Genomic DNA, 17,240 nt, shown 5'->3' with positions numbered 1-17,240 from the left:
CGCACGGCTGCTCTGGAAAATGGGGGAGGAGGAGAGGAAAGATGTTACCTTAGGAAGTTTCCACGGCTGCGCCGGCATGGTTTGACGGCGCTGAAAACTGTCTATGCGAGTAGTTTTTCCTCGCCCCTTCCGAAAACGCGAGGAGGAGAGTGATCGCGCATTAGTCCTCCTCATTTTGGGACTCCGCGTATCGTCCCTCTTCTGTGGATGGTTGGTGAATGGTAGTGGAACTCATTGTCATCACAACGCGAAAGCACACTGAAAAAACCCACAACACCGGCCCCAATAGTAGTTGTGATTTCCACTTATCGCCAGCCGTTTGCAGCACCCCTTCGCTTTGTCGTTAGAGGCGCGTTGAGCGTGATTTGTGGGTAGCGGCTATGGCTTTGTGCCCCGGTGGTGATTCGTGAACATTTAAGGTGTTCCTTCCCTTCCTCATATTACTAAGCTATTTAATTCGTTTAGGCACCTCCAGCACTCCTTCATCCTAAAATCCTATCGGTGGTACTCCTTTCTTAGAAGGTGGAGAAAAAGAGCGTGTGACAGCAGCATCCCCACGTACAAGACAAATTGACAATGCACAAGGAACTTCTCTCATCCCCAAGCACGCGCGATAAACGTTCACACTTCTTAAAAGACGTTCTTCCACTGTAACTCCCTCCCTCCGTCCTTCCGTATACAACATGCCTTTCGACTATTTCCTCCGCTCGTAAAGTTCCCGTGCGGGGAACGGGAGAGGAGCCCGATTGTATCGGTGGAACGGAACCGAATCGTACCCCACGTAGCCATCATCTGCCTTGCCTTGTATCTTCGTAGTGTTCCCCGGGTACACACGCAACAGTCCCCACACATGCCTGGTGAAGAGATGCTGCATGTGATACTCCTGGTACTGGATGCGGCGATACCAAGTGTTAAGTTGAGCTGCCCGGGAGCGTTTGTAGCCCGTTGAGTCCCCAACACGGGGAGGCGGTTTGCACATATGGAAGCGTTGCAGGTCTCGCTGTATGACCGCCGTTCGTCGCAGTGGAAGCTGATCGACCCCTAACGTGAAGTACATGAGTTTCTGCCGTACCATACGCTCGGGATCCGCCCACCATTTCGGCCCCGTTCTAATTACAGATATCGGTGGGGTGGCGACGGAGCTTGTGAGAAACGTGTTCAGTGAGGTCAGAGTTGAGCGCAGCATTCTCCAGATGTCCCTAAGAATCCTACTGCGAGTGGCGGCTGACGCCGGGGCCGGGGGTAAATAAAGGGGTGGTGGAAAAGTGTGGGTGTTTAGATAAGGGGGTGCAAATCAGTCGGCGCCCAGTAGAAAGAAAGAGCGCGGTCGATTTCCGTGCAAGTAGGTGCAGTTGGCGTGCGACGGGGGGAGGGGAGAACGAGGGAACACCATCCCTCTGAGTTTTTTTTTGTATATTACGAAGGACACATTTCGGCCATGCGTTCATTGCGCAAGCGGTGCCACACCGTGGGCGGCGCCGCGCATCAGTTGCTTGCATGACAAAGGCTTTGAACGACACTTGTTCGCGACCCGCTCCCGGCATTCAGGCCGCCGTACGGCCGAGATGTGTCCTCAAGTTGGTTGGCGGCATTCTTTCTCGCCCGGTAGCGGTGCAATTGCCGTTTCTTCTCCCTCTCAAAGTGCCTCCGCCACTCATCCACCTCATCCCTCGTCGTTGAAGCCCGAAGGCCATCATCGGCGTCACGATTGATGTCTTCGTTAACCGTAGTGCCTTGGTGCAGCTGGACGCGACGCCATTGATAAACCATCCCTTCTTCAGTCACGGCTGTAAGGATTCGCATGTCGGGCGACCAAGCCAGGCTGGAGGGACTGCCGCCGCAAGGGACTGGAAGTGTCGCCATGACAGCCCACGGCGTAACCACAGCGGAGGAGCCCATGGCCGCGGTCTCTTCCTTTGCCACCGGCAGCATGCGGGCAGCAGTACAGGCGATAATTTGAACAAAACCCTCCTCGCACGTGGATGTGAAGGTTGGGGAGCGCACGTTGTCGGTGCAGAACGCAGCCCCAGTGCTCATGTGCCGGATGCGGCAGGCACGGTCCACCACCAACATGGGCACCAACGTGTACTCGCGGGTGTCTTCTGCCTTCGCCTGAATGCACAGAACGGCCATCCGATCGCACGGCAACGACGCGAGCAACATCACGGCGCACATCAACTTGGAGCAGTCACTGGCATCCATTTCTCCGGGTGATTCGCTGGAGTTGTTACGGTTGAGCGCTTCAGAGAGTATTCCCTCTGTCAACTTTCCGAAGAGTCCTCGCTTGGGAATCTTCCACCCAATGCGCTGGGCCCGCTTCAGATAGCGCAGCTGCTCTTGGGTCATGGTGCTCACCGCGAGTGCTCCCACCGGCGTGCCCTTTTCCAGCAGAAGCGATCCCGCCTTTTCGAAGCAAGGCTGGTTTTCCACCATTACCGCAGGGACCTGACAACACCTTTCTTTTATGCTTCCCTTTGTGGAGGAAGCACCTGAGGCGACTCCATGCGGGAGAAGACCTGTGACCGCTGGGGAAGAAGCGCGGCCCTCTCGCCATTCCCCACTTCGCCTTGGTTCAAGGGGGCACATAGCGCATGTGTGTTCACACCCTAAGTAGTACCGCCACATGCTCACGGTTCCGCTTGTGTCACCAATGAATAAGAACGGGTCGGCGCAGAAGTGAACTGCCACAGTGGACGCTTCTATCCGCATCTCGGCTCCTCTGCGCGTTACGGGGCGGCCTGTTGAAGTATTGTAAAGCCGCAAAAGGCGGTGCTGCATGAGTGAAACAAGAAGGTAATTGTTGTTTTCAGGCACAAAACGGACGAGGGTGGGCACACCACCACCTGTGTTGATACGACGGACTTTCAACCTCGTGCGCTGATTCCACAGTATCACACAAGCGTCCCCACCCGCTGAAGCAAAGAGTGTGCCAACGTCGTTAAAAGTCACGTCTGTAACGGGGCCGCCGTGCGCCTGAAGTTTCAAGGGCTCCACTGGTGGCTCCTCGTCAAGGCAAACCCCACCGCCTTTTTCATCACCGTAACCATAGATATTATTTTGACCCGGCGGCGAACCTGTCGTGAAGAGCCACAAGAAACCTCTCCTTGTCCCTACTACGTAGCATTCCCCATTTGGGGAAAAACTCACTCTGGTACACCCATCCTTCATCTCAAGGTCCCCGTCAGGAGCCATTCGGTCTTCATTCCCGCCAGGCGGCGTTGGAGAGCTTCGCCCCTCACTGAGATCCACTACACGCACGACAGGGGAGAAGAGGTATGAGGTGTACGGCTCGGCTTCACCAGAGCATATTTGCTCAACTTCAGTCTGGGCCATATGGGCGGTGGTATCTTCGCTGAGACTACTTCCGGCACCGAGAACTCGGTAAACGGAGGCGCAGCGGTGACCCTCGTGAACAGGGGCTAAGGTTTTTCTGACACTCAGTGTAGATATCGTCCTTGACAGGGTTTGACAGTCCGAATTGTCACTGCCCGACGATAAACGGAACGAAGGCATCTCTCGAGGACAGTGATCGTCCACAGACGCGAAAGCAGCTGTGTATGTATCCTGCGAGCTCTCACATTCGCTGTGGTCACCGGTTCTCGTCAGGGACGATCGAGTTGAATGAGCGGGCGACGCAGTTCCATCCTGAAGATCCTCTTTCATTACGTTTTTATCCAATTCCATTACCTTTGCAGTTGCGCTACTTCCAGTAATGGAGGACGGCTGCCGCGTATCACCACTCCCGAGAGTGTTTCCCAACATGTTTAGTTTTCCTTCTGCCGCGGCATTTTTCCTTTGTCGCCGCCGCCTTTCCTTTTCCAAGGCCGCGAGACGCTGCCGATGCGATGGAACAGCCCATCGAAGCGGCGGAAGCGGAAGGGCACGACATACGCCCCTCTTTTCCTCATGTTTCTCTAAGCATTGGGAATGAAGCGCATCCGTACTATCTTCCAACTCCAGCGTCATGAGCGAGACGCTCTGAACCCGATTCATGCCACAGTCACGCTCCAACAACGGTTGCGATGCCTCCCTACTCGGTACGACCTTCTCTTCCCCCGGTGGTTGTGTCACACTGCCCTCTTGAAGTGCTAGCAACAGGTGCACATTAAAGAGGGCGCGGCGAAGTTCTGCCCAATCACTGGCATGTCCCACTCCCTTTGTTGCACGCTGTCCATCCATCGTGGTGTGACACGGCACCGAGAAGTGCGGGGCCTCTCCTTTCCTTTTTTTATTCAGTTGAAATAATGGGGGAGAATATTGCACACCATCGTTAATACGGAACAAGTTTTCCTCTTTGCATCCCCCTGAATGCCGTAACGTGTTACCCCACGGGTGAGAGTTGCGAGTGAGCCATTAAACGAAAGGGGGGAATTATTGGAATGTGAAAGGTTAAGCAGATGCCTGCTGGGGGAGTAAAGAAATGATCGTTACAACATGCGTATGATAAAGTAGACAAGTAAATTAATAGAAGGAAAGAAGGAATCGATTCATTGATAAAACTGTTGCAGGCGCGTCTTCGGCGAGGCAGATGCGCGCACCCTTGTGCAGGGGTTCATGAAGAAGTCTAATTGGTGTTAACAGAGGCATTCGACGGTGGCGTTTGCGTACCTTGGTTTTGCTCGTCCCCCGTTCCACGTTTTGCTTCACTCGGGAACATTTTGCGCCTTCATGATGTGGAGAGCTGCGGTCTCGACTGCAAATACATGTTGGTCAGCACTCTCCAGTTTACGAAGTGCCTCAGCAAGCTTAAACAAATATTCCGAGTTCGGTCCACTCAATCCTTCACAGCTCAAAATCTGTTCGGCGATAGCTTCATCTTTTGCCTCCCCCAGGTATTCAGGATTGTCTTCAGTTGCTCTATAACATAAACATACGGCACCGGGCGGCAAATGAAGCCTTTCGTGCGTTTTGATGTCATAGAGTGTCACCTCCTCCCGCTCATAGCCCCCACTCTCGCGGTCGTCAAGTTGGGCAAGGATTTTCTCCCGATTCTCCTCCTCTACCGGGAGCTCAAACGCGACCCCACCCACCCATGCCTCCGGGTCGCCACACGTGAGAAGTGTTACAACGCGGCCTGGCCTGGCGGGGACGCCACGGTGGTCCGTACTGCCCTGATAGAAAACCCTCTTGTAGCCATGAACGCAGCATGGCAACGCGCGGAGGTACTCAAACTGCTGCTTCCACAGTATGGAGCCGTAACCGAACACAAATAGGGGCGCGGCGCCTTCACCACTGGGTGATGCTGTCACCTTTTCAGCTCGCATTTCCGCTCCCCTTCCCCGCTTAGAGACGCGAATGGGTACCAAACACGCTCGTGTTATTTTCCTTTACTTTTTTTTCAGAAAAAGAAAAACAAAGCATCCTTGGTACACGGGAACTCGGTATTGCAGGGGTTATGGTGCCGACAAGCGGGACTTCACGAGACAGGTTTCCGCGGTGTCAAAGGTGGAAGGTAGGTGAGGAGTCAGGGCAGTTGAAGGCACTGAAGCGTTAGAACTCGGTGGGGAAAAACATTGCGAACCACCGCTAGGAACAGGAACGTTACAGAAGGGCATATTTGTACACCAAATGGCGCGGTAGCAAAGTGGGATGTGTTGCCCCCCCCCTCCTCACCTCAAGGGCCGCCTGCTTCTGCGTAGACGGAAATGGGTGCAACAACGCACCAGAAATTAACCTCGCTTCGTTTTCCTCTGAGTTACCGCACCTCATGTGCAAGAAAAGGGGTTTGTTTGTTCCTTCACATCGGGCCGAACAGGGTGAAATAGCACCCCATTGCGAGCGAACCTTCCTCCCCCTAAATCATGCAATACCTCCCATCGCGAAATTTGCCCTTGGGTCGCCCCTTTCCCCCGTTACACGCTTCGTAACAGCGAGGTCGCACCCAACTGATGCTGTTGTGCTTTGACAAGGGCCCCCGTAACTCGGTGTTGAGAAATGAAGCCGACGCCCTGCTCCGTTTCAGACTCCCCATGGCCAAAAGACCTCCCCCCCCTTTTTCCACTGAGTCATTCCAGTGGATTGCAATTGAGTGCCACCGTCGCATTGTCAGTTGCCGTTCCGGTGCGGCTGATGTGGCAATGAAATTTGTAAAGCCGTCTTTCCGCTATGAAGAAAATAAAGTAAAGCAGCGACACACTGAAAGCCACGTACGTGGTTATGTTGAGCACGGAAAGCGTGATGTAAGCGGAGTCCGCCCACGCCCGGGGTGCACTTTCCACCGATGTGTATACCCACGGCATTATGAATTCTTTATACACTAGTGGTGCCGGAGTAAGCACAACATGAAGCAACCACAGAGGACCGGTCACGCGCTGTGGGAACAAGGCTTTACTGGACCGCCCTTCGACAAGGAAGGAGGTTCGAAGGGTGAACAGGCTCATCATGGAGGCAAGAACGACCAAAGTGCCCACATGAAGTGCCACAAGGATGTGACCGGAAAGACCGTGACTGTAGATTGGTAGGATGCAAAGCAGAATAAGGTCGCAAAGTGTGAAGAAAAGGGTGACGATAAGAGAGCGATTAAACGCCATTGGTTGCGTGCCTTGCTTTGCGTTTATTGGCCTATGTGTCCAACTCTATCTGACCACAGCGGGGTGAAGGGGTGAGTGAGCGACAGTGCCGCTTGTTTTCTACCTTACAGTTCAGTGCGCTAGCGCGCAGGTATCTACCCTGTGCCCACGGGGTTTACTTGTCCCTTCCTTCACTCGTGAGCGAACGAGAGGGGGAGAAAAAGAAAAAAAAGAAGGAGGGGGACAAATCTAAATACATGTTGGAGGTAAAAATACGCATAATGGGAGGAATTCACTGACCATAGTGAAAGACGGTAAGTACGGTCAAGACTCGAAATGAGGGGGCAGGGAAGGATCTCGAATGTGGATGAAAATAGGCACAGGGCGGAACTGGCCCCCAAACACCCGGCAGACGAACCACCGCGCGCCCTCAATGAGTGTGGCCGGCGTGAAGGTAAAACTCGTCGTCTACATCTAAATGTACAAAAGTATGATTCACAACATTTTCCTCCACTCCCTATCACCCCCCCCCTTTTTTTTTTTGAGAAAAGAGTAGAAATGAAGTGTGAAAGACAGGGGAAGGGAAAAGGGCACATGCACGCGAGTGTGCAAACACGCATTCCCTCATCAACAACATGTTCTCCTTCATTCTTCTCGGCATCCGCCACTCGCTATTGGTTAGATTGACGTGCATTGCACCGTCATGCGTCTTACATTCACAAATAAACGTGCACCGTCTGCAACTCCTATTTTAATCAGAGTCCGCAACAGTTTTAATGGTAAATTTCCCCTCCTTGTACTCATATGGTGTGTTCAGGTACGGTTGTTTACGATTCATTCGTTGCGCGGGGGGCCTGTCGCACACCGGGCAACGCCTCCCGGGGTCAACTCGCGTGTTGAAATGAGTGAAACCGGGGCCCCTAAGATCGAGGTCCCGAGAAAATGCCTCAGCAGCCTTCAAGTGAAGCATCGAGGGAACTCGCAATCGGAATGATGCGGCACGGACCACTTCGTTGCAAACGGATGCGGTTGTGGGGGAAGCGTTACCGGGTCCGTCGAAAGTACTGTTGGGAGGGGTGCCAACAGGAGCATCGAGTGTAGGGTCACAACCGAGCTTGCAGGGACCTCCTTGTCGTCTGAGTGGTGGCAAGGTCAGAGGCAAATTTCCCGACTTCAAAGAAAAATTGAAATGGGATCCCTGTGTGGCGTTCATTGGACTACCTTCTGACTCGCTTCCGCTAAACCCAAAAAAAGAGCTCCCTTCGGCCGGGTCTGCAGGCCCTTCTCCACATTTTGCGAACCCACTGTTGATTGAGCTTGTCCGGCTTCCCAGTTCCCCTTGCTGCATTTCTGTGTTTGTTACAGCGCTCCACCGTTGCTGATAGTGTTGCGAGCTGAGGTGCGTTCGCTCCTGTCCGAAGGCTGCCTCTGTATCACCGTGCGGAGTTTGGTAATTCTTCCTTCGGCGCGATCGTGAAGAGGGGCATACCACTTCAACCACTTGACTGCGGCTGCGGTTTATAGATCCACGTGGTTGAGTGCTCAAAAAGCGGTCACTAAAGCGCCGTTTGCGGCCTCTGAATGCCTTATAACACATTTGTATCAGGTAAGCGGCTGCGTCCTCTCGGCTACCACTGTACTGAACTCGCTCCTTAAGTGGCGCCCTTAGCACTACTGGGATATGCGCAGTCCTGCTAGCCCATAAACTCGGCACCACGCCAGTATATCTGGCCGCTTGTTGCTCCGTTCTACCTGTATCGACATCTTTATGTTCTGTCGCAAAGAATGGGTGATCCGCAATTTGCTCCACACGCATTCGAGAACCGGGATTGTGGCTCAGCAGCTGCTGCAATAGGTTCAGCGCCTCTGCTGGTAGCTTTGGATCAGGTGGGCGGATCCTATTGTATAAAATATTTTTCGTTGTATTTGCCCCATCGTGCGGGTAGCGTCCATTGTGTAACATGAAGTAGAGTAATACGCCCATGGACCACGAGTCCGCAAGATAAGGATCATACTCCCCGTTGCGTAATACCTCCGGCGCTACGGTGTGCATTGTGCCACGAATGTCACGGCACAACTTCGTTCCTTTTGGGACATATTTACAAGAGACGAGATTGCCAATTTTCACATGGTCCCTGTCATTCACCATGACGTGGTCTGGTGCCAGTCCCAAGTGCACCACACTACAGTCGTGCATGTGTCTTAAACCCCGCACAACTTGCAGGAAAAGTGCCTTTGTCCTTTGTATGGGCACTCTCTCACGTTGCCCCGATTCACCTACAGTTGTATACATCTTCGTCAGATGCATCGGTGCGAACAGCTGCATAAGAATGTAGAGTGAGGATTCTGTTTCAAATAGCTCTGAAATCTCAATAATATTTTCGTGCTTTGGCAGCGTACGCATGACGTGGATGGCATCGCGAGTGCGATCCCACATCCACTGCGCCTCCGCCAGAGTACTTTTACTGTATATCCGTACGACGTATTGCGCTCCTGTCACTATGTGCGTGCAGATACGAGTGCGGCAATCGAAGTATCCTGACGCCAAAACCTTCCCCAGTTCGTATTTACCAACTACCTGCTTGCGAGAGGTCGCCATCACCAGCGTCCTGTAATGAAGTAACATAGAAGGAAAAAGAGGAAAAGAAAGGGAAAACAACCGTGGATAAACGGCAACGAAAAGGACTGAGGGTGCGCAGAATCACACGTATTTGGGCATCATCCAGGAAGCTATCCCTCATCACGAAGAAAAAGGGAAGAAAGGAAGTTGGCGATACAAAACCCAGCTATTACCAGATATGTTTTATTACGTAAAACAAGTGTAACCCACGAATTGTTGCGGTATGTTTATCACGTTCAACCGTGGTTAAGTATGTAAATGAAGTGGATGTCATCTGTCCACCCACTTTTTTTTTTTTACAGTACTGCGCGAGGGGATTTCATGGACGTATATGCGCTTCTAGCGCGGCAATTCCTTTCCATCCAGTTCACTATACACCTTGCCACGTACCTCGTCACGGAACCCATTGTATCGGTTCATTGCTTTTTTCTGCACACGCTCAGTGAGAGAACGGTCACCGTACGTTGTCGCACTATTTGGCTCGTTCTCATCCTCCACCTCGCCTTCCATTTTGTACACAAGTGTTTGCTCCACCTCATGCACAAGCCACGCAGCCACTGGCTCCACATGTGCCGGCGGATCAACTCCAAAACACCGCTTGAACAATTCTCCCGGCTGAAATTGCATCACCTTTGCTGTGTTGGGAAGTGACGGTGCACTCCACAGCGTTTGGCGGTACACGCAACCGCCTAACCCCTGCATGTTCACCTCCCGTGCGAGTGCTAGACGGTGTAGGGCACTTTCATTATCTAAAAACCCGTCAACCGTAGGGGTCTCGCGGTCGAGCACAGTGCGGCCGGTATCGCGCAATGTAAGTTGGAAACCCAAACCCGGTACATGCACGCTGTATGGTGCATTGTACCTGTCCGCGTCCACATCGAAGTCAGCGTCGATATGGACTGCATTTTTCCAGTCTAAATTAATAGAGAGCATCTTTTGCGGTAGGCGCCCCCAGCATATGCTGCGGCAGATCGAGTTTGCCATCCACGATGTTCGCTGCCAGTGGACACGGTCCATCACTGCCACACGGAGACTCAGTGTCGAATGCGGTGCGGGGTCAAATACGCGCTCAAGCCACGTTTGCTTTTGCGGATAATTCCTCCCAGCAACAAGCGTAACAAAGCCAAGAGGGTTGTTGTTCTGTTCATCGGCGGATGTGGTGGGATCTTGGGTGGTGACGGGAGGAATGATAATTTCTCCAAACTGCTCCGCCTCATAGCGTCTATGAAGAATATGCTGAAGATTGGCCAGTGGCATGTACCATGTAACGATAGCGGCGTCTGTAGTGCGGATAGATGTCACCACCTGATCCATATCTGAAGGGCGCATGATGAGATGGTCCAACGGGGCACGGATTCGGTGCGTGCATCGCACAGAGGCTGCCATCGTTACCGTGCTTTTCATTTCTCCCCCTTTTGCTTTCTCGCTCCTAGAACCGCCTAATGTGATCACAGACCCCTGTGTGAGGACCGTAAAGACAAAGAACCACGTGCACTTGTGGCGCACGCTGGATAAGTGTGTGATGAGAAGAGTATGGAAAAAACATATATCCAAATAAAATAAGGTTAGGAGAGTCTCTTTAGGTAAAACATAGCAAATGTACGTAATGAAGTCGTACCCCCTTCTCCACGTCGACAACGGGAGAGAAAGCACAGCCGTCTTCGAAACGATAAGCAAAATGACACCACATATGTGCTATATGGATAGAGGAGCCATGGAAAGAAAAACACCAAAGCATTTTTAATGAAGAGGTGTAAAACAACAGAAAACCAGATGAGAAAAAATAAATGAAAACCACGTTGAGAAATGGTAACAACTCATTGCCTTTCCATCTGTTTCACACAGCATCGCCAGATGAAACACAAAGAAATAAGACAATTAAGATAACCAAACACTTCCGTATTTTTTTTTTCATGCACACGTTTCTGCATCAAAGGAGGGCGGCGAGTAAACGAGTAAATGCGAACTTATTTCCCAAACCCTGTCTTAGAAGTGCACTGTCTTACCGAAGAGACGGCGCATCATAGTTAACTGGTGCGGAATGTGAAGACCAAACTGCTCCCCCCCCTCACGCAAACAAACCAAGTAGCAGGCTCACACTACAAAAATTAAAAACGTGAAAGCAAGCAACGTATGAAGTAAAAAAGAATAAATAAATAATAACAATAATGCCAGTAACTGCTCTTCGAACTTACATCAATAACAAGTGCATGGGAGTGTATTTTTTTTAAAAAAATACTCTTTGCTTGGTGCAGTTATATTCAGAAATGCTATCACTTGATTTTGTGTGGAAAGAAGGGACGACGTATCGATCCACAACTGGGGATGCGACACTCACCTGGTGTCCCCTTCCCACTTCGAGGGAAACATCGTTGTGACTACCAATCATCCTCCAAAGAGTTTCCGTCTTGTTCCCGCGCACCGCCACGTGGCGGATTTTGCGTGAGCGGCACCCGCGCTGGAAGCAGTAAATGAGTTCTGTCCGCATGGCTGGTAGAGACGGGGCTACGCCTGACGGTCATGCGGTGTTGCTGCAGGCGGCGTGGCACCGGTCTCGGAGGTGTCTCTTTACTGTGATAAAATATTTTCTTGAGTGGCACGCAGCCCCGCTGAAGTGAACGACGGATCGAAACAACAAATAAAACGGTGATGGACACAACCCGCCACCGCAACAAAGCATCGAACTTATCCTCGTTATATGGCTTTAGCGTAACCACGACATCTCGCTGCACTCTTTGTATGTTGGATGCCCTTGACGTCATCCACTTATCCAGCCCCGTCGTTCTGTAAAGAACGGGGGAATCAGTACGACGTAGGATCCCCGTGACAACGGGAGGTTGCGGTTTCGGCACCAGCTCCACAGTACTTAATGGATTGTGCTCTCCACAACTGTTTGAACACTTCTCTCCCTCTCCCTCTTGTCGGTCTTTCCTCTCTTGCTGGTTTCGGGGGTCAACGAGTGGCCCAAGACTCGCCTTCAACTCCATTAGTGTCATTCTATGCGCCACGCAACGGTGCGTCAACTTCACTGCCCTTTCGTGCAATTCGACACAGAGAGGGTCACACATCTCCCAAGTCATGGCTAACATGAGAACCCCAAGTGCGAAGGTGTCATCAGCCTCCGTGGGCAAACAATGTCCCCCCATTGAATCTTTTGCTTCCAGAGGTGCGTGAAAGGACGGGTGAAGCGAGTTGCCACCAACCGATTCCAGATCGGCCAGGGGCCATGTTGTGTTCTGAAGGGAAGGGCCCGCTACTAGCGCGCGACTGTCAGTGGTCAGTAACACTGTCCACGGAGAAAGCGCACCATGAACTATGCCATGCTTGTGTAGAAACAGTAGCGCGTCCACTAAACCACGCACAATGCTACACATCATTGGAGACGTGATTGGGCGGTATATTAGGTGAGGATACGATCGCAGCGCAGATGCAATGGGCTGCACACCATCCATATACGGATGCACAAGCAGTAGTTCCTGCTTTGCTTCGTTCATTATGATATCGGTCACGGGCATCAAATTAGTGTGGGAGAGACTTAGCAAACTCCGCACACGTCTTCTCCAGGGCTGAGAGAAGGGAATGTGGAGCTGCCTCAGTGACTCCTCACCATTTGATCCATGTCCACTGCGAGGGTAGCGATGGCGATGTATCACCACCAAACTATCCGTTACTGTGTCCCGCGATAATGTGATGAAAGAGTCCTTGCACACACCCCACTGAAGAGGCAGAAGTGCACGGTACCGCTCTGATTGATCCACAACCTCGCCAGAAGGTGAAACCCAATTTCCCGCATTCCAGACCATCTGGCATTCACTTGCCACTGCATCGTTTCCGGGACATAAGTCTGTTAGAAGGCGGTGTTTTTCCATATCGTGGAAGCAACCCACGCGGTCATCCCCACCGCAGGTCAATTTGTTATCTTCACCTGCCTCTTTTGTGAATAGAAAACAGACGCCTTCAGCCACCTCATGGTCGAAGCGCGGTGTCCCCCCGTTGGAGTCATCACTAGCGTCGAGGTGGCGCGTTCTTTCCTCACCTCTCTGCAATTCACCAGTGGAAAATGCGAGTAGGGCGCTGGTGACACTAAGCAATGGTGCCTCAGGGCTGTCGATGGAATCTTCGCTATCTAATACCTCTTTCCACTGCATCGAAGAAGTGCAGAACGGGGCGTTCAACACGTGAACTTCCACTTTCACTCGTTGCAGTGAGTACGCGCGTCGGGTGGTGATGGTGGGGAAACTCACCGCCAACGAAGTAACTTAAGTCGTAGTTCTTTTTTTCTTTGTCTGTGTGTGTGTGTGTGTGTGTGTGTCCCTACAGTGACGAGAACAATTAAAAAGTTAAGAGAAGAAATGAACAAAAGGTAAAGCAGAGGGCAAAGTAGAAACGCAGAGTGTTAACAGTTCCCCCAGCGATGCAGCTACAAGGCCGTAGCACAGGTAAAGGTAGGACACCCCGTTATGTGTCAATACAGCGCCCCCCTCCCTCCAATCACACGCGCCCCCCACCCCACCCCACCCACCCCCTGCACTCTTTTTATCATAAAAAACCACAAGTGTAGCAAATGGAGCAAGCGTTGAAATAGAATGTGTGTGTGTGTGGGGGGGGGGGGAGAAAATGTAGTAGCAATAGCAACGAGCAGCACAAATCACGCCAAGGGCGACGGCCAATCCTCGGCGAATGAGAACACTGGGAGGCACACGTCTCCGTCGCACTTCCTTTCTTTTCTCCACTTCATCCATCCTGAAAGAGTAGGGGAGACGCGTTTTCACTATCGCCTCCTCCTGGATTCCACTTCTTTTCCTCGTTAGCCAACCCTCCTATTTCAATAAATAATAACTTCCCTTTCCTTTCCCTTAATTCGCATCTATCCATCCCTTTGCTTTCCTTCGCACTTCTTTCTGTTTGCTTTCCTTTGGCTCCTTTACTTTTTTTACGCCGTCCGAATCTGGTAGTCGCCGCTCTGCGTGACGTACCGTACCCACGACAGCGCCTGATAGTTCGGCTCTTCCTCCACCTTCAAATACCGCACTTGAATACCGGATGCCGTAAGGTATGGGACCTCAAATTTCACTTGTACTGGTGCCTTAGCAAACACGGATGGATCACTGCTTCGCACGGAAGGGAGGCTGAATTTGAATGAACAGGTGAATTGCTTACCACCACTTACCTCGCGCAGACTCCACATAAGTAAGTTGGACTCCGGTGCATGACGAACCTTTCCCGCCGAGCACCGCCCCTCCGGTTTGAATGCATCGCTCGGGACCGGCACAAGAATATCCAAGAAAGATGCGGTGAGAGTGCGTCGAAACGTGGTGCGTGCCACTAGGGCCATCTCCACCTGAGTCGCGCTTTTACTAACGGTGGTGCACTCCACGGTAACCATCGGAGCCACCTTCTTACTCGTGCGGTAAGACATCAGCTCGAATTCCCCATCAGGTGGTACGAAAGAAATAACACGGTGACTCTCGAACTGACTAAGCTTAACGCACTGATGCAGTTTGACGCCCTCCATCTCAACAGCACGCCCGCGGGAGGCCAACATCTCAAACGTAGCCTTGTCATTCAGACCAAGTTTCAGGACCGGCATCCCGGAGAGACGCACACGCATTTTAATCTGACCACATATTTCGCTTGAAAGCGTTTCTCCGCCAGGTGAGAGAAGGATGTTCACACTCTCAATAACATCAAGGAAGACTTCGTTTTTACGGTACTTATACTTACCAGGCTGACGCCACGGCGTGAGGCCACCGCGACCCGACGCCTCTGCCGGTAGCTCTTTCACGTGGAGCTTATCTTCAGGGAGCAGGTACGAAATAAGGCTCTCTTGTGTGATATATTTTTTGAGTGACTTCTCTTCGGTGTATTGCGGGAAGCCAAAATCACACATCTCGTCCAGTAGCTCATATACAATGACAAAATTGTCCATTATCGTTTCCTCTAGCACGTGCTTGAAGTAGCTTTCGAAAACGGTGACACATTGCCGCATGAAGGCGAATTGCTGCAGTGGGAGAATGTTTAACTTGCTCACCATCAGGAAGAACACGTTGTTCACCCGTATGTAGCAATAGATATACCCCTGTTCCTCAAAAATAGGGGTTATGCGGAACTCCTCCTCGTCAAGCACTCGGCGCTGAAAGACAGACGGAGGGTTATGGGTGACATCTCCCCTGTAGGAGCGGCATATGAGTGGAGACCCTTTGCTGTCAAGAATATAGAACACGGAAGCCATGTAGCTTGGATCTAGGAGGCGAAGATGTTACAGGGGGGAAAGAGGGTGAAACTACGGTGAAGAAGAAGAACAAAACATGCACTCAGCGGAGCGCAGGCAGGCGCGCACACATACCTTTGTTCTTGGTCTTAATAGCCGCAGGTGCATATTTTGAAGCACATTTTCTTCATTTGTTTTCCTGACGCTAACGGTAGGCTGGAGAAGTGAGGAAGGAACAGCAATAAATTAGACACACGAAAGACTCACCTCTCCCTTCAATTGGGGACTACCATGGCCTCCAACATTCCATTAATTCTCCCCATCTTAGTCGCAGCTTCTCACCACACACAAACACATACAAATAAAAAAAAAACACAGGTCGTCAAAACGGGGCGGCAAACGTTAAAGAGGTGAGAAAGCAATGCGTTGGTACCTGTCTGGGATTCTGCATGAAATGCAAATCGAAAAGAGACCCAACATTGCAAATCAGTGGTGGGATCAACATCGGCAGTAAAAAAACGCAACCCGCGGTCGCAACGAGTGAAGATGTTCGAACGCCGAAGGACCTTCCCCCAGTGGTGCAGTAGCAGGGAGAGCATTACGGCACGCTGTCGTAGAAAAAATTCAACAGAAATGTAACTTCTGCAAACGTCACTCACGACAGAGGAAGTGCCATAGTCATTCCATCGTAGCCCAACTCCACAGTTATTACGCCATCACCGCATTTACCCGCCCCCCGTAGTTCTTCCAACCTCTCCTTTAGCAAGCGGTTGCCCGCTGCGTGTTTTATATCACAATACATGCCGATGGCGTAAGTGCGTGCAGGCTGCAGTTCGCAAACCAGTTGCAGTGTATCGTCCATACAGTAGTGCGAAGGGTGACTCACTTCTGGGCCATATAACATATCGACAAAAAGGACATCGATTTTCACTAGATCGTGGAGAAAGGACATGGCATTTGGTGGTATTTCGCTTACATCCGAAAGATACACAACACAGGAGTATCCGTTGCAACTGCTGGCACCGGTGCTACGAAGCGCAACACCACGACCAAATACAAAACCAAGTGACATGTATCCTTTTCCGTGCTCCACCGGTAAGGCATACATGGGAAAATTCTCACCGAACCCGGGGATGTAAAAGGATGATGGGTGCGTGTCAGGCAGTGTGTAAAGGTGTAGTGCAGCACTCCGTCGATAACCTATGTTGTCTGTCTGCCCTTCCCGCTCACGATCCTCCCTCACGCGCTTCACAACTAGCTCATGCTCCTCGGCAGTGGTCGGTGCTGGTCCCATCAACCAGCTGTTTCGCACAATATATCCAAATTGTTGGCGAAGCGACTCGATGGTTTTTTCGGAAGCGTAAGTTGATATGTACTGTTCAATCGTGCAGCACTTACTTGCATCGTCCACGGTCACACGCTGCAGGTCACGAAGGTCATCCACCCCGCCAGCTGCGTCCGCATGGTCATGCGTCAGTAGCAACCCGTCAAGATAGCGTACCTTGTGTTTGGCAAGAACACGAAAGTAGGCATCACGAAATGTTTTGCCGCAGTCGATAAGTACGTGCTTCGCGTTCCTGTCATCTTCACTATCACTACCAGTGCATTCGGCGTCCCTTACTGTTATGAGGAGGCTGACATTGTTCCTTCTGTCAGGACCCTGTGGATCGCGGAAGGCCTCAGCACAGGCGCAATCAGAAGACAGATGACCAATGACGGGGACACCCGTGGACACACCCGATCCCACTATCGTTACCGAACAGAAGCGACCACGGGTATTGCCTCCCTGCTGCAATTGAACCTTTTCGTGTTGGTTCCCGCTGCTCATCATTTGTTTCCTTAGTGTCCGCGGTCGTGCCTGCGAAGATCTTATAAATACCTAAATTCAACAGCACAGCCC

General features: G+C 51.6%; 11 protein-coding genes across 11 annotated transcripts; all 11 read right to left on the bottom strand.

The window, feature by feature from the left end:
• Nucleotides 1-694: 694 nt before the first annotated feature.
• On the bottom strand, nucleotides 695-1,186 carry TbgDal_VII3570 (hypothetical protein, conserved; the record flags this gene model as incomplete). The annotated part of the gene is made up of 1 exon (XM_011776396.1): nucleotides 695-1,186. The coding sequence occupies one exon, from the start codon at nucleotides 1,184-1,186 to the stop codon at nucleotides 695-697; it is 492 nt and encodes a 163-aa protein (XP_011774698.1).
• Nucleotides 1,187-1,485: 299 nt separating this feature from the next.
• On the bottom strand, nucleotides 1,486-4,179 carry TbgDal_VII3560 (hypothetical protein, conserved; the record flags this gene model as incomplete). The annotated part of the gene is made up of 1 exon (XM_011776395.1): nucleotides 1,486-4,179. One exon carries the CDS (start codon nucleotides 4,177-4,179, stop codon nucleotides 1,486-1,488), a length of 2,694 nt encoding a protein of 897 aa, XP_011774697.1.
• A 464-nt stretch (nucleotides 4,180-4,643) lies between these two features.
• On the bottom strand, nucleotides 4,644-5,264 carry TbgDal_VII3550 (hypothetical protein, conserved; the record flags this gene model as incomplete). The annotated part of the gene is made up of 1 exon (XM_011776394.1): nucleotides 4,644-5,264. One exon carries the CDS (start codon nucleotides 5,262-5,264, stop codon nucleotides 4,644-4,646), a length of 621 nt encoding a protein of 206 aa, XP_011774696.1.
• A 741-nt stretch (nucleotides 5,265-6,005) lies between these two features.
• Nucleotides 6,006-6,530, bottom strand: TbgDal_VII3548 (hypothetical protein, unlikely; the record flags this gene model as incomplete). Its single annotated transcript, XM_011776393.1, has 1 exon — nucleotides 6,006-6,530. The coding sequence occupies one exon, from the start codon at nucleotides 6,528-6,530 to the stop codon at nucleotides 6,006-6,008; it is 525 nt and encodes a 174-aa protein (XP_011774695.1).
• Nucleotides 6,531-6,700: 170 nt separating this feature from the next.
• On the bottom strand, nucleotides 6,701-7,129 carry TbgDal_VII3544 (hypothetical protein, unlikely; the record flags this gene model as incomplete). The annotated part of the gene is made up of 1 exon (XM_011776392.1): nucleotides 6,701-7,129. The coding sequence occupies one exon, from the start codon at nucleotides 7,127-7,129 to the stop codon at nucleotides 6,701-6,703; it is 429 nt and encodes a 142-aa protein (XP_011774694.1).
• Nucleotides 7,130-7,260: 131 nt separating this feature from the next.
• On the bottom strand, nucleotides 7,261-9,135 carry TbgDal_VII3540 (protein kinase, putative; the record flags this gene model as incomplete). The annotated part of the gene is made up of 1 exon (XM_011776391.1): nucleotides 7,261-9,135. The coding sequence occupies one exon, from the start codon at nucleotides 9,133-9,135 to the stop codon at nucleotides 7,261-7,263; it is 1,875 nt and encodes a 624-aa protein (XP_011774693.1).
• Nucleotides 9,136-9,468: 333 nt separating this feature from the next.
• On the bottom strand, nucleotides 9,469-10,533 carry TbgDal_VII3530 (hypothetical protein, conserved; the record flags this gene model as incomplete). The annotated part of the gene is made up of 1 exon (XM_011776390.1): nucleotides 9,469-10,533. One exon carries the CDS (start codon nucleotides 10,531-10,533, stop codon nucleotides 9,469-9,471), a length of 1,065 nt encoding a protein of 354 aa, XP_011774692.1.
• Nucleotides 10,534-11,507: 974 nt separating this feature from the next.
• On the bottom strand, nucleotides 11,508-13,277 carry TbgDal_VII3520 (hypothetical protein, conserved; the record flags this gene model as incomplete). The annotated part of the gene is made up of 1 exon (XM_011776389.1): nucleotides 11,508-13,277. The coding sequence occupies one exon, from the start codon at nucleotides 13,275-13,277 to the stop codon at nucleotides 11,508-11,510; it is 1,770 nt and encodes a 589-aa protein (XP_011774691.1).
• A 192-nt stretch (nucleotides 13,278-13,469) lies between these two features.
• TbgDal_VII3515 (hypothetical protein, unlikely) lies at nucleotides 13,470-13,871 on the bottom strand (the record flags this gene model as incomplete). The annotated part of the gene is made up of 1 exon (XM_011776388.1): nucleotides 13,470-13,871. One exon carries the CDS (start codon nucleotides 13,869-13,871, stop codon nucleotides 13,470-13,472), a length of 402 nt encoding a protein of 133 aa, XP_011774690.1.
• Nucleotides 13,872-14,062: 191 nt separating this feature from the next.
• Nucleotides 14,063-15,361, bottom strand: TbgDal_VII3510 (Mu-adaptin 1, putative; the record flags this gene model as incomplete). The annotated part of the gene is made up of 1 exon (XM_011776387.1): nucleotides 14,063-15,361. The coding sequence occupies one exon, from the start codon at nucleotides 15,359-15,361 to the stop codon at nucleotides 14,063-14,065; it is 1,299 nt and encodes a 432-aa protein (XP_011774689.1).
• A 634-nt stretch (nucleotides 15,362-15,995) lies between these two features.
• TbgDal_VII3500 (hypothetical protein, conserved) lies at nucleotides 15,996-17,171 on the bottom strand (the record flags this gene model as incomplete). The annotated part of the gene is made up of 1 exon (XM_011776386.1): nucleotides 15,996-17,171. One exon carries the CDS (start codon nucleotides 17,169-17,171, stop codon nucleotides 15,996-15,998), a length of 1,176 nt encoding a protein of 391 aa, XP_011774688.1.
• Nucleotides 17,172-17,240: the final 69 nt, after the last annotated feature.

This window comes from Trypanosoma brucei, chromosome 7, assembly GCF_000210295.1.
Source record: "Trypanosoma brucei gambiense DAL972 chromosome 7, complete sequence".
NCBI lineage: Eukaryota > Euglenozoa > Kinetoplastea > Trypanosomatida > Trypanosomatidae > Trypanosoma > Trypanosoma brucei.
This window is presented reverse-complemented; position numbering and strand designations above follow the sequence as displayed.